Source organism: Styela clava, chromosome 2, assembly GCF_964204865.1.
Source record: "Styela clava chromosome 2, kaStyClav1.hap1.2, whole genome shotgun sequence".
NCBI classification, from domain to species: Eukaryota; Metazoa; Chordata; class Ascidiacea; order Stolidobranchia; family Styelidae; genus Styela; species Styela clava.
Window position 1 is genome coordinate 13,789,720 of NC_135251.1, and position 15,133 is coordinate 13,804,852.

Here is a 15,133-nt window from a genome sequence, read left to right on the forward strand (position 1 = left end):
CCAATTACCTATCTAAAATACCACGCCAATCCGCGGACATAATAACGTGTGGTCAACTGCCCGATTCTATTTAGTTTTTATATATATTGCACACATGCGAGTTCGTTGTCGTTGAAAGATCTAGTATAATATCCCAGAAAGTATATTTAATTTAGTACAATTAAAATACATGTAAAGTATATTAGTAGATGAAAAATACATATTCATCGAAACGAAATCCCCGCGGTACGGCTTCTGAATCAGTCCTCGAGATTACGCCAGTCGTTAAAAGAGCCGACTTTTTCAACGGATATGTAATGGTTTTTCTGTTGAATAAAATATTCAATCCATGATTGATATACTTATTTAAAATGGTTGCTTTATTCATTTAATTGTGATAAATTAAATCTGCGATTGGGTCGATAAAATAAAAGCACCAGTACTCCAAAATAACACGGTAATCCGCAACCATAAAAATGTCGATTACATTTTGTTTTGATTTGTATTCTTGCCAATTTCACCAATATGAGCCACTCGATTAATTTCAAGATATCACCGTTACAGATATTTCTAAGTCTGCAATCCCACGGAGTAAAATTTATATTAAGTCTGTAGTTTTAGAACACTACTGGTGTGCTGCGCGCACAAGGAATTTATGAGATTTTCAATGTCTAAGAAAGTGTTTTTAATCTGTCGCGATCATTAAAAATTAACTCGTTTTCCTCAAAGATGTCATGGTTCCATTCGAGAACAAAAAAAGTAATTATATTCGTCTTCGCGGCACAAGAATATGTCGGGGGAAATTTCGGATTTAGGAAGAATACACACCGAAATCAAGATTTTTAGGGCTTATTTAGGGCTTGCGTTCACATCAGCGACAGCTGTTGAATACATTAAGGGCTGATTTCAAAACCAAATTAATTTGATTCTGAGTTTTATCCTCTGCCTTCACCGCTTGTAAATTACACGTGCCTGTTTAAAGAGAACGGTTACCGAGATGCATATATTTATTACATTGATAATTGAGTTTCTCATGCTTTTCTATAGTGTTCGTGTTATTTTAGTATTAGATAGATAAACCTAGCAAACTTACGATTGCGTGAATCCTGAATGTTGATTTAAAATAGCGATTAAATAAATTGGCAACAAAGGCATTTGTAGGTCTGAGAAAAATATTGTGTTACATCTTTGAAGTGAAAATGAACATAAATAAATGAGTTATCTAGCCGAATTAACATTTCAATTCAGAAATTTTGTTATTTTATTTTTGATTTTCAGAAATTGATAAAACTATAAAAAGAATTTGCAGAGAAATTGTTTACTCAGAAAATATCATTGCAAGTCGAAAAATCCTTTTCGATGGATTCGGAAAATCATACAAGCAAAATGCACCCCCCCCCCCAAAAAAAAAAAATGAAAAAACCGGGGGAACATACTGCTCGCAACTCTATACTGGAATCAAAAAGCCGTATTATAGCTAAGATTGTGACGAAAACAGTTAAAAAACAACCACAACAAATCATTTTTTTTTACATTAATTTTAATGAATGTGCTTCTAGATTTCATGGTACAGAGATTCGCGGAAAATTTCTTCTCAAATTGAAAATTATTGAGTTCAACGGATTCTGAAAATCTCATTAAGTTGATCAAGTCCTAAAGTTCCAAGTCGTCGCCCCAGACCTCTTGTCAAAAGCCAATGAAACTAAGTTGAGACAGTACGTAAAAGCCTTTGTAACACACGACTGATGTACGCTGTAGTTTAGTTAGTTTACGCTGTAAGTAATTATTTAAAATTTTATTCACGTACCAGAACTCAACTCCAACTCTTCAAGTTTAAAGCTCGCTCACGCTGGTTTATTTTTACTTTCCAAGCTCCGACGCCCGAATTCAACAATTCGCGTCTATATATTTTTCTTTCTCAAGAATCAACGCCCAAACTCTTTGAATTTTTGTCTTATTATCAACGTATATATGTATTGTGTGCCAAACAGATCTGATGATACATAGTTTATATACATTAACTGTGATTCTTTAATAGTGCATTTCGGGGGAGCTGACTTAGTTGACCTTATGGTCGTATCGCTCTCTCCAGTCTATACCGAATTGACTTGCATATTTTGTATATATTATATTGTACCATTGCTTGTTTTCTGGTTGACAAAATAATAAATCTCTCTCTCTCTCTCTGTTAGCATTTTTTTTTAAATTTTAGTCGTGCCTTGGTGAGTCACGAATAAAACGAGGTGGGTCACGTCAGTGGTTCGCCATCGCTGCTCAGTCTAGACCAGGGGTCACCAAACTTTTTTGACCGCGGGCCGGGTATGACCTAAACTGTGTTGAAACGGGCCGGACAAATATTTTTGTCAATGCAATATGGCTACAATAAATTCACAAAAGTTGGGAAATCCATTCAATTTGTTAACGATATATATTCTACATTTCTGAAGACTTGAATATTAAATTCTATCTATATCGCAGGATATAGATCGCAAACATCCTAGGAAAACAATTATACAAGATTTTCATATCTTGACAACTATCCTGAGTTTAGCTGTTATCAAAACGTTGCAGTCATGAATTAGGAATGTTACAAAATTCGTCTTTTTGCACCAAAAAATGTCCGCATCACGTCTGCTAAGTACCGTTACGCCGTGTCGGAATACCGCTCATAACAACGACTACGGACTGCTTGCTGTAGCATAGAATTCCATAAAATTTTGACATAATTTAGATAAAATAAACAACTATTATCTGGTATTTGATTTTTTTCATTAGCGCATAAATTTCCCATCATTCAGAACTTTCAAAAATTACGCTCAAGTTATACTTAGTGCAAATTAATGGTATTGTCTATAGACACCAATAAAATTTATGTAGACGTGTGTATTTCTTTCCTATCTTGATACTTACCAATTTACCAATGACCCACTGACAAACTAACATGCACAACTCCAGCGTTTATTTGCCACGATTTTTCGGCGGTGTAAAACACCATTGCCAGAATAAAATCCTGAAATAGTCTCAATATTCCATAGATGTGACGCAGATCGAAAGATTAGTGATTGATATGTTTTTTTTTCATATTTATTACAGTTCTTATCAGAAAAGTAATACAATCCTTATGAAAAAAATTGGCATGTCGGGCGGTACTAAAATTCCAATATTTCTTGACCGTTTTTTACAAGCTTGGTATTATTTTCTTATTTTCACTCAGATATATCTAATTGTGCAGTTTTCATTTAAATCGGATGAACTTTTAATTTTTTTGTAACATACGTACATGAATATCCGCATTCAAGCAGTACAAAAGTTAGTGTGACTTTTGAAATTGGAGCAGTACGCGAGGGATTACAGTACTGTTAGCGCAAAATGCACATTCGACGTTCATTTTAGCACAAGAAACGTAAACAGTTTCGTCGAAAGCACGCGTCACGAGTGTACGAATGTATCTTTCGCAGAAAACGTTGCTTACTGGTAGAAAATTTAAACCTATTTTGTCACTGCTATTTCCAGACTAATTTTTCATTACTACTAATAAAACTATAACTCATAGGGAGGCAAATGATGACTGACTCAATTTGTTTCATTCATACTTAAATTTCCCAAACACAACCTAAAACTAACGAAGTATTGTTTACAACCAGGACTGAAAATCTGTCAGGGTGACAAAAGTGTCTGAGCGAATGCGAAAAGGCCTATTATCACGTCACTCTTTTGCATCTTGCTGATTGGCCAATTTTACGAAATAAACAAGGAAGACGATGTTCGGGAAAATTTCCTTTGGAAAAATATTTCGCCCTTTTTGCGTGTTATCGCGGGCCGGATAAAATGACGCCGTGGGCCGGATCCGGCCCGTGGGCCGTAGTTTGGTGACCCCTGGTAGACTCTAGACAAGAGTCTAAATGAACTCTCTCTAAACCAACGGTTTAGGTTGTTTTCGGGTTGGAAATGCAGACGTTTTACTTTGTATTCTGTATAATTTTACCTATATATATTATTCAGCTATTTAGTATTATTGTAATACTTATTTCTACAGACTCTATACTATTTTAACGGCACAAAAGAGGAGTGCGAGCTGCGTTCAAAACTAGTTAAAGAGCCGCTAAATCATGAACAAATAAAGGAAAATAGAGCTTTATGCATAGCGAGGGAAGACGAAAATTTACAAAATAGGAATTTATAGAAAAAGGTTGGAACTGTGGTAACATTAGTTTTGTGGCTAAGATGGAATACAGTAGTTTTTTCACTATTTTAGTCGAGTGATCAAGTGAACTTTTTCGTATGGTGTATCACAGCAATATTTAATCAGTTGGCCTTTCCAGATGCATAGTATTGGTGGCTTCTGTGCATTTGACAAAATATCAGGGAACTTGGACTTATGATATTCTGTCAGTCTGTGTTCTTCGCATTTTAATAAAACTCATATATTCATTTTTGTATTTATTTTGATATCCAACACGAGGCGCAAATTGAATATTATTTCATCATACGCTGTAATAACAATATAATACCAAGAATAATAATTAAGATAGCAAATATAACAACAAAAATTATGGAACAAAAAGTATCAATGCAATAATAATATTTTAATAAGTGGTAGCGGTAATACTGGAGACAGAAGTAGTCCCTTTTGTGCGAAAATTTGATAATTCACGATGAAACGAAATACATAAATATATAGGACAATAAGTAGAAAGATAGGTGCGTTGTCATCGATCTGAAACAATCTATTTTCCAAGGGTCAAGCATGAATAATTAGCGTTGATAAATATAGGTAATATAATATTTTGATCTCAAACGCACATAGCAATAGCAAAAATTCCCTATATGATTAGGGTAGTTGAAATTAGTTGTAATTAGTATATGCTAAGTCAATATCGGGATGCCAGATTAGTTTCATGTTAAGTAGTAATTTATCTAATACAAGAAAATAAAATACTGATATATTATTTTATTATTAATAAGGTAAACGTCACTTGCTTTCTAAAAATCTAATCGAATTGTGACTTGTCAGTGATGTCACATATAGCGAAATGATATTGCACGAAAGCTATATTTAAATTATCCAGCTTTATACCCGGTGGCTTTGATAAATTCATGGTAAGCGCATAGATCAGATTTGTCCGAAATTTACTAAGCATCTAGAAGTGAACTTCCACTCGTATAACTCATGATTGGCCAAGCAAGCATTTTATCCAAATTGTGGATTAAAATATTAACAAATAATAATATATTTTAAATTCATCGCGACTCGGGTGAAATGATCGCTCGATTTCTCTTTCGCGTCAAAGACGACGACCTCAGCCTAGTTCTTCGTTGAGGCACATCGCTCTCATCCAATCGCGTTGTCCAGCTATGTCGCTTCTCTAAAGGCGGGGGTGATAATGCTCCCCTTTTGTTTCTCGAGTCTAAGTTCAGCACTCGAGGCTCCAATATACCTGGTCCTTGTTCATCGTCCGGCGTTCGTACCAAAATAACTCGAACGCTGGGAGGGCTCTCAGTCGCGTTTTGCAAGACGGAATTATGGGATTTGATTTCAGGTATGACGGGATTTTCTAATGGCGAGGAACCGTCATTTTGATTTGTGAGCGATTCAGGTTTGGCAAGATTTTCCTTGTGTGGGTTAGCAGCGAAAAGTTCCACGAGCGACAGTTTCTTTCTGTTAGGGGCTTCAGTGTCATCTGACTTAGGCGGGGATGGCATGGATTTAGGTGAATCGGGAAACACGTCGTCCTCGTCGCTTATAGAAACACGTGTCGATGATACCACGGTTAGGGTTTTCTTCGCTGGTCTGGAAACCGTTTCGCAAACGAAGGTTTCGTCGACTTTCACTGCCGCCTGTTGGAATGAATATTTTGAAGGTGTCCGTCCGGTTCGTTGGTTTGTAGGATTTGACTTCTTTTCGAGTTCGGGGGATTTTGTTTTTGATTGCAGATCTTGCGTAGACATTGATTTTATATTTGTAGTTTCCTTAGGAGATGGCGACTGGACTTTAGCATCGGCGGTGTCTGATCGTTCGTGGTTTCTGGAAATGTTGAGAAATCATTTTTTACTTTGAGTCAAAAAAAAATGGATATTGTATATTGTGCTTAAAAGAACACAAAATTTGGAACCAATCGGACTCAAGGGCCGACCTTGAAAATGCGGGGTCGTATACGCAATGGATTTCGCGGAGCCAAGCAAGGAGAGTCAAGATATATAGGAGAATGATGACCGAAATTTGAGATTTTGTCAGAGAAAATGAATCCATTTTTATATTTTTTTTAATCAAGTACAAGATCACGATAAAAGTACTTTACTTTACATGCCTTGTGTCCACAGAATAAACACGCTGATTTATACATGAATATAATTTATAATAGTTAAATTCAATAACTTTGCCGAAAATTCGACTGCGCGGTGGCGTTGGCCTAAGGTCGGTCCTGTAATAGTAATATTAGTTCCTGATCAGTTTCAAATCAGAATTTTGGTTAACATAATATCATAATTAAAAAAAAAAACAGTCGGTTCCCCTTCCGTAGAACTGGAATTTGTTTTATTCCCGGTACTCCGGTAGTATTCGAACCAAGATGGCGGACACTGGAATGTAGTATATGTACCAGGTTAGGGTTAGGCCATAATTCTGTTCCAATTTTCCTTATTTTAGTTATATTACGAGTTCAGGGACTAACCAAGTGACTTCCGCAGTATTTGTACATAAAATTATGGCCTAACCTTAATCTGGTATATACTACGTTCCTGTGTCCACCATCTTGGTTCACAGGAGTATCTTTTTTTTCTAATTCGAAGCAAACAAGAACGTAATTTACTCACTTTCTTTCTTCACGCGCTTTCATTCTGTGTCTTGCTCTTGCTCCCGCCTCCACAGATCTGCTCCGTCTTGGTGGACATGCAGCAAGTTTTTCTGATTGCATACAAATTTCGCTGAATTGTTTGGCCAATTTCGATACATTGCTTTGAGGAATCACCTGCAGTTCTTTTGACGACAATGTAGAGGCAAATGAATTTCGACTTCTTAGTCCCAAAGATCTTCCTCTCGTTTCGCCGTCTCTATTGGCATTCGCCAATCGGGTGGAAATATATTCCGACTTTGTGGAACGAATAGAATCCGACCGATTTGGAAGTATGTTCTGGCCGTATTGGTGTCCATATCTTCGCATTCCAGTGGTAGTATCGGGTAGTTTAATTCCGTAAATTTTAGGCTTTTCTTTTGTACCAATTTCGGAATTTTCAACATTTTCTATAGAAGTATCATTTGTATGTTTTGTGCGACTAACTACAGAAAATTGTTCTGTTCTTATATCAAGTTCTGTTCTCGGTAATTTCAAATTGTCTTCTTCACTCGCGGAAAACGCATGTGATTCAAGGCTACTGAATCGTGTACTGATTTCTAAATCGCTGCAAACGTGTTCAAATTCCTCTGACATTTTGTCCTTAATTTTTGAATCATCGGGGGTGGTTATACAAAGATTTTCGAAATCATATTGCTTTGTATCACAGATTGTTTCTTCAACGCCACCGAATGTGAAATCATCTCCATCAAGATTACAGCTCACCCGTTCAGTACTTATTGCAGAAGACGACGAAATTTCATTTGTGTATTCTGCGCTCATTCGTGCTTCTAAAACAAGATTCGAACTACGACGATTTAGATTTGTATCTTCTTGTGAAAAAGTACGTCTCAAATACAAAAGTGGTGTGTTAGATTTTTTCATATCAGAGTTCGTATCGATATCAGCTGCTTTCTGATAATCGCGTTCTCCCATAGACAACCGTTTCACCCTTTGTGTAATAGTGTTACTTTCACCCTCACTGCTATCGCTACTGCTTGTTATAGTTAGCGGTAAGCTGCCGGTAGTCAAAACAGTTTCTGGCTTCGTAGATATGAGGTTCTTATTAGAAAAATGTTTTCCTTTTTGTGAGTTTATGCTGTGATCAGAATGAGACATAATAGAACCACAAGTGCTGGATACGACAGAAGTGCTGTCGTGCTTCTCAGAAATATTTAATTCCATAAATTCGTTCGTCTCAGAAAGCCGCGGCGATGTTGAAAATATATTATTATTATTGTTATTGCCGTTGGGATTAGTTGATTTCTTAACAAGTTTGGGGCTCACGACAGAAGACGTCGTTCCTGAAACTGCTTTTGGTTCGAACGTAAATGATTTTTCAGAGCTGAAAGTTGGACTAGTGATGGGTGTACGTCCTGAAGATGGTGTCATAATGAATTTTGCTTTCGAAGATGGCGACATAGGTTCAGCGTGTGGCGAATTCCACATTTTGTCGATGAGTCCTCTCACTTTGCCGACTGGAATATGTTTGAAATCTTTATTGACTTTGACATTCATATCTCTAGATTTTTTAAACGATCTATCATTATTATTATTGTAATTAGCAGAAGTGACTTCGACAGTTGATGTGGACGATATAGAAGCCAATGAACTTGATTGTACTGTAACAATGGAAGTGGTGCTGCTTGTATTTGAATCGACAATGCTTTGCGTAGGCACGCATTGTTCAGAAGACGTTACCGTTGCATTCATGGCGTCATCATTACCTTTGACGTTGTCATCCATGTTGTCGTAGAGACTCCCTCTTCTTGGGCCGCCGTTGTGAGTTTCTCCCTGTTGTTTAGACGGAGAAGAGGTACCGTTAGCCTTTTTGCGTAAATTACGTTCTCTGCGTTTGAGGGAACTTTTGCGTCTTGCTGTAATGGCTTTTTCTTTGAGTATTTGATTCGTTTCTTCATCTGTATCACTCTCGTGCAATACGAGAGAATTTCTAACGTTATCTGGTGCTTGAGCCGCTTTTCGTAATACTGATTTTGCATCACCATTCGATTCCATGTCTCTTTGCTGTAAAAATAACAACATTTTAATTATTCAATGACAAGTACGATGCGATCGTACTTGCTCCACATGATCTCGATCACATACCAAAACGGCACTAATTGTGATTCCATTTTGCTATGCATTTAATCTCATAATAACTCTCTAATAGAATCCAGTTCCTAACCCTAGCTAAAATCACTGAGATCACACAGACGAGATCGCATACCAAAGTAGAACCATTTATTTTATGCCTTGTTTATGGTTGTGCCACATGACCGGATTGGAGTGTACTATACTGTCATCTACATAAATTGTTAGAAACATATACGTCGTACATTGAATGTAGTATCCCAGCACATTAATGACTAATGTCATTTACATATATCACGAATTCAATTATAATTGAGCATTGGGCACGCCCAAACAATATATTTGAATTAGCGTCAGTAAAATAATTAGGGTGTAGAAGAAAAATATAAGAGCATTTATTTCATGACAAACATAATAAATCGCGGCCGTACCTGTGACAAGGAGTACACCACGCCGCTTGTTCTATGTGTAGTTGGGGCGTTCTTGTCTTTCTTTCGTCGAATAATACTCGTGCTTGCTGAAGACGATTTCCTTTTCTTTTCAATTTCATCATCTGATGTATCAGAAGAGGGTACGACAACAATTCGACTTTTTCGTCTTTGACTCAGAATCGGGGTATGGTCCAGTGACATCAAAGGCGAAGGAGCTACATCACTCGGCACTGTCAAATACGTGGACCCCAGTTCGGGAGACTTCTCTGGTTGGGGCGACACAGGGGATGTCTCTTCTTTTTTATATCGTTCAAAAACTGCCTCCACTATCTGAATATCCCAACTGACACTTTCACGAGCAGTCAAGGGGTTAAAGTTCATAAGGTCATCATCGTCAAATTTTTCGACTCCGTCCACTTCACCGTCTTTATCTGCTGCATCTTCATCTTCTTCTGTAAGTTTCATACTTAGACGCTTTTCAGTAATTGTAATTGGCTGACTTGTCCTACGTTTGTGTCGCCTGTGATATAAAAAGGAAGGAGAAAATTGAATAGACTGCAAGAAAACTCCGCAGATTTTATCATTTCTACAAGTTATTTTCTTTAAATGCTTCTCCCATGGTGTGGACGTCAGGTTCACTCAAAACGGACAATCCTTAACTCAGGAGTAAGCAAGGTTCAGGAGCCAAAATACTCGCGGGCCATGTAAGTGGGACGTAAAAAATGACATTTTATGAACAATATTTACAGTGTTACAAAAGCAAAAGTGGAAAACAGTAAGCTTCGTACCAAAACTAAATTTGATTGCAATCTCAACAAATTCCCTAGCTATTTTTTAGCTTAAACATCAAAATTTGGTTTTAGTTTGGTTGTGACCGCATCAGGCGGGCCAAATTGGAGTTCCCAACGAGCCGGATTTGTCCCGTGGGCCCTAGTTTGCCGATGTCAGCCTTAACTCGTAGAGTAATAACATATAACCTACCTATATATAACGGAATTATGGTGTCGTTTAACGACTTCTGGTTGATTCGTTGATCCGTTTTTATTTTCGCCGCCAGCTTGCGTCGTTTTCTTTTTCGAGTTTATTAATTGCGGCGAAGTGTTTGCCCTGGTTTGTGCTTGTGTCGTTGTTGGTTTGCTTGGCTGTGCTACGTGACCAGAACGAGTGCTTTGTCGGAATCCAGGAAAAGAGAATTTTCCAGCGACTTTATTCCCGGCTGGTGTATTGGGAGCAGAATCTGTGCTAATGTCATCGCTGCTCTCCACTTCGTCTTTACGTTTCAAGGCTGAGAAAGTTTCGAAAGATGAGTATACAGTTAGGAAGAAGATGTATATGGTAGAAATCTCCTTTCAAATAGCGTCCAATGTGAAGGGCAATCTGGCAGACATACAGACCAATGCGCTATTTCGGGTTTTGATCAGACCAGGGGTGTGCCACCTTTAATACAGGAAGGCCAGATAGGGATAACTGGGTAAAACCGCGGGCCGCATCTTTTTTCAACATAGGCAATTTGCAATCTTATGACATACGTTGTTTGCACAAGCTAGCTGTCGGGGCATTGTGACGTCATGGGCATAGATAATAACTTGGACTCAGGTATAAGCTTCGCAATGCAAAGAGATCGGAATTACTTGCAGGTACCGAATTAAATCAAATTAAAAAGTCTTTCCTTGAGGGACGCATTTGGCACGCGGGCCACAGGTTTTAATTTGTAAATGAGTAATGAAACAATGGGGTGATATACTCATGATTGTTGATTATGGAAAGGCAAGTAGCAATGGAATTTGACAGCAATTATGCAAAAATTGGAAATAATTTCGTTGGCAAGTTATATAAACATATAATCATGTTGTTCACAAATATATGTCACACAGTTTTCGTGGTTTATAAAAATAATTAACACACATGCATGACTCGATGTATTTACCACAACAATAACTCAATCGTTTAAAAATCAAATCCCTCTAAACTGCGAACAAAAAAATATAGCATATGCAATCAAGTGCTATTCATTCGTTCTTATCGAGATTCTCCGCGATATGAATGCGTGTTATAACGCTTCGCACCTCGAGTAGACAAATGATCCTAATCATTTTGGTACGCCACTAATACTATTGAATTTAACTACAGCGTTCACTCAAGCATGACTTATCGTGCAATGACGTCACACAGATCTTACCATGAAATATATAATACGTTCCCAGATATTTTCGTCCGGAAAGATACATTGCTAGATGATGTAAAAAAACGTAATTTACATAAATTAGATGTCAAATTATGACGCTTTATTCATACCAAATTTATAAGTACACACCCATGTATTGATAGATATAACTGTATTTACGACGTGGTTAAAATAAGAGAGATTTAACCGATGCCTCACCTTTTTTGTGTAAATTCTTCCTAGACATGGAGTCTGATCTTCGCCTAGGTTTTGATTGTGTTGCCGGAGTAGACGATGTTGTCTTCTTAGCTCCGCTGTTCAGAAGATTCGCAGATGAAGCAGTGCTAGTTAAACGAGCGAGTGCAGATTTGTTGTTCTTTCCATCTTGGTTGCCAAGGATAGCACTTGGACCAAACCTCGATTTGCTTTTCTTTCGCATGCGATCTTCTTCGGAGTCGCCGTCGCCATCCCCGTCTAAGAAATTTTACAATGATAATCATGACCAAAATTAAGCCGCGTTTAGTGTCTTGCATCCTTGTAAGGTTGCTGACCTAGTTGAAATAATAAATTGACTTACCAGGTAGGTCGCGCCCAAACGATTTGAAATATCGTGGAATCAAGGTTGTTAGTCATTTAATCGAGAATACCATTAGTAATACTATAAACCTATTTCTTAGACTGCAACCAACATAAATAATTCAACGTTAAATAATTCTCACCTCGGACGGGTCTCATTCGCATAATGCTTTTCTTCGCCTGCAGAGGAATAGATGCTTGCATTGTCTCAATGATTAGTCTTTTGATGTGATAGGTCCAAACTGCTTTTTCTTCTTGCGAGGGCGCCAATAAAATATAGCATTGTTGCCGAGCCTGCTCTTGTGATCCATTACCTTGTTGAGGAGTAACGCATGCAGCTCTATCCGCGAAAAGTTGGATTTGAAATCCCAATGGTACGTTGGGGATGCTTTCCAGAAGAACCAAATTGGCACACTAAAAAAATAATAATTTATTTACGGCAGGCGGTAGCTATTAAGTTTTATGAAAGATTATTTCTGGCCTATTTTGAATTACGATAATAGCTTATATCATGTTCAGACGGAATTTGATTGATGTAATTTATGTCTATAACAAAATTCTATTGCTTTCTTGGAAATGATATTTTTTTACTTGGATTTTTATGAAAATATTAACCCCAATTTTGTAATTTAACGAGTAAGAAAGCTTAGTAGTTTAAAAAAGAAGATTAAATTATTCGTCTGACTGTACGTTGAATACCAGACTACTTCATCTAACACGTATTCATTTCGCTCAATAAGGTCATACAATTGGAAACAATCTGATTTATCTGAAAATTCAATTTGATTTCGTATTTTCTATGAAAATTAAGGATAGAAAACCTATTTTTATTTTATTATCATAATATTACCAGCCCATTCTTTAGAACAGCCAATCTCGGCGATTGTTTAAATATCTTAATTTTATTATTTGACCTACCATGATGTTAGCTTTGCACACTAAAAACCCGTCTTCTCTTCTCTTTGTAATCAAAATCATTTTCTCGAATAAGAAAACTTGTCTTTCGTTTTTTGCTCCTTGCATTTTCATTTCACTCTCCATGATCAGTTCTCCGTAGGTTGTTAATTCATTGCCCTGAAATGAAGCTTGTTGTTAAAAGGAATTTTTTTTTTTCAAAAAGATTGTTGTACTTTTTTTGTTTAAGTTCAAAAATAAACACAAATTCTTAATAAAAATAGGTCAACGACAATTCCTGGTATCGAAATTTTGTTTTCGGTCATAGCCTACAGGTATATACAGTGTTAATTTATATTTTTATGCATCCGACGAACATAGAACTGCAGAATATCAAATGGATTAGTCTGATATAATGTCTTACAACCTTCAGAGCTGTGGTCGTTTGGAGTTTGGACAAGCCTGCAAGCCTCACAAAGTCCGAAATTGAGTTATATTGCAATTTGATGAACGAAAGAATGTAGCTTTGCAGCGAAAATCAAAAATTCGGGTTGCTCGGTTTTTGCTAAAGTTCGAACCACTTGACACCGTGTTTTGCTGTCAATTGAAATCTTGGGGCGCAAGAAACGGGTGACAATGTCACCTGTAGCGTGTGACACAAAACAAATATATGTCAACCTAAAGCTAGGTTATCGCTGAACAATGCTTAAAGCAAGCAACAGCCGAATTAAATCGTACCTTTTATAATAACAGATAAAAAATGTATTTCGTGCTCTCGTCCAAAAAATCCGAAATGTTGACGATATATCAACCTAACCTCACGGTTTATTGTTTGCGAATAGGGTGAACTGGGGAAAACTAAATGTGAGTGCACGGCATGTATGAACGGTAAACGGCATCAATGTCACGTACTTAGTCATGTATAAACAATACAAAGACAAGCAGTTTCTATTAATTGATGGGTTGTACACTAAGCACATAATAATAAGCGTAAAGGCTGGGTCATTTTGAATATTGTGATTTGAAAAAAAGGTTCAATATCATTTTGCAACCATTAATTTACTGCTGTACTAACTCATTGCCTTTAATGTGATTTTCTTGGAATATTTCAAACATATATAGCGGATATATACAAAATTACATATATAAATTTAAGTATCTTTTAAGATTAGAGGCGACAATATATTGCAATAATTCAGTAATCTCGAAATCTGATTTAATATTTTTTTAGTGCAATCAATTTGTAAATATACTCCATAGTTTTAGGAATACACAGTAGGCGCGATTATCTAAATACCGTACATTTTAAAACATCATTCGTAAGAAAGTTTAGTTTTTGCTTGAAAAGAATGCCTTGGCCGCCCAAACTAGGATAACAATAAGATTTGTTAGTCAGAAACTAATAAAAACTTCAAATACTACTCAAAATAAGCAAAATGAAAATTTAAGTTCGATGCACTTAAACTGAAGTGTAACCGGTTTGTCGCGAAACAAACACCCGTGAATCAGGTGCATTCAACCGTGCTTGACGATAGTGTCAATTTTCAGCCGATGTACGGCCTTTCAGTTCGCTGCAAAGTTGATCTGTACCGTAAAAACCCATGATATATCTACAAATAAGCAAGTAACTCGCGCCCATCGCCAAAACGAACAACCGACTACGTGAATTCAAGAAAGAAAAAAAAAATAAAAGATCGTGTGACTGTAAATTACACATACCTGCCAATTTGTCAGAAGACTTTGAATTTCCTGAAATTAAATGAAGAACGTTAATACAATGTTAATTATCGAGAGAAAGGCAAAATTATCAAATTCATTGGAGTTGGTGAGAGAAATATCCGATGAATTAACTTGAAATGAAACTTAACGAAAAAAGAATTTAAAGGAAAAAACTCCTGATAATAAAGAATTAATTTTTATATTTTTAAACGACGAAATCGTACCTGTATATGAACAGCATCTTCGTGTTTTCTCTTCATTTCATTGATATGTCGTGCAACCCTGGTCATGGTTTGAAGTGCAACTTGTATTGTTTGATATCCCTCCTCGTCTTTATCGCAGTGTTTTACCAATTCCTAAAATAAATAAAATATTGCTGTTTGAATACTAGGTTTCTGGTTGATTATGAAGAGATATCCAGCTCTGGATTACCAAACCATATGGGCATC

The 15,133-nt window shown here is 36.7% G+C and overlaps 1 protein-coding gene across 2 annotated transcripts in view; it reads right to left on the reverse strand.

The window, feature by feature from the left end:
- Positions 1-4,412: 4,412 nt before the first annotated feature.
- The window catches only part of LOC120335475 (uncharacterized), a 28,389-nt gene continuing 17,668 nt past the window's right edge, over positions 4,413-15,133 (reverse strand). For both annotated transcript variants that reach the window (XM_078120511.1, XM_078120513.1), the window contains exons 8-16: positions 14,909-15,040; positions 14,685-14,714; positions 12,990-13,145; positions 12,215-12,485; positions 11,715-11,969; positions 10,313-10,616; positions 9,332-9,851; positions 6,793-8,834; positions 4,413-6,004 (exon numbers count right to left, since the gene is read on the reverse strand). In XM_078120511.1, coding sequence (XP_077976637.1) covers positions 5,221-6,004; positions 6,793-8,834; positions 9,332-9,851; positions 10,313-10,616; positions 11,715-11,969; positions 12,215-12,485; positions 12,990-13,145; positions 14,685-14,714; positions 14,909-15,040 — 4,494 coding nt within the window. In that variant the 3' untranslated portion in view covers positions 4,413-5,220. The remainder of the gene's footprint in view (positions 6,005-6,792; positions 8,835-9,331; positions 9,852-10,312; positions 10,617-11,714; positions 11,970-12,214; positions 12,486-12,989; positions 13,146-14,684; positions 14,715-14,908; positions 15,041-15,133) is intronic.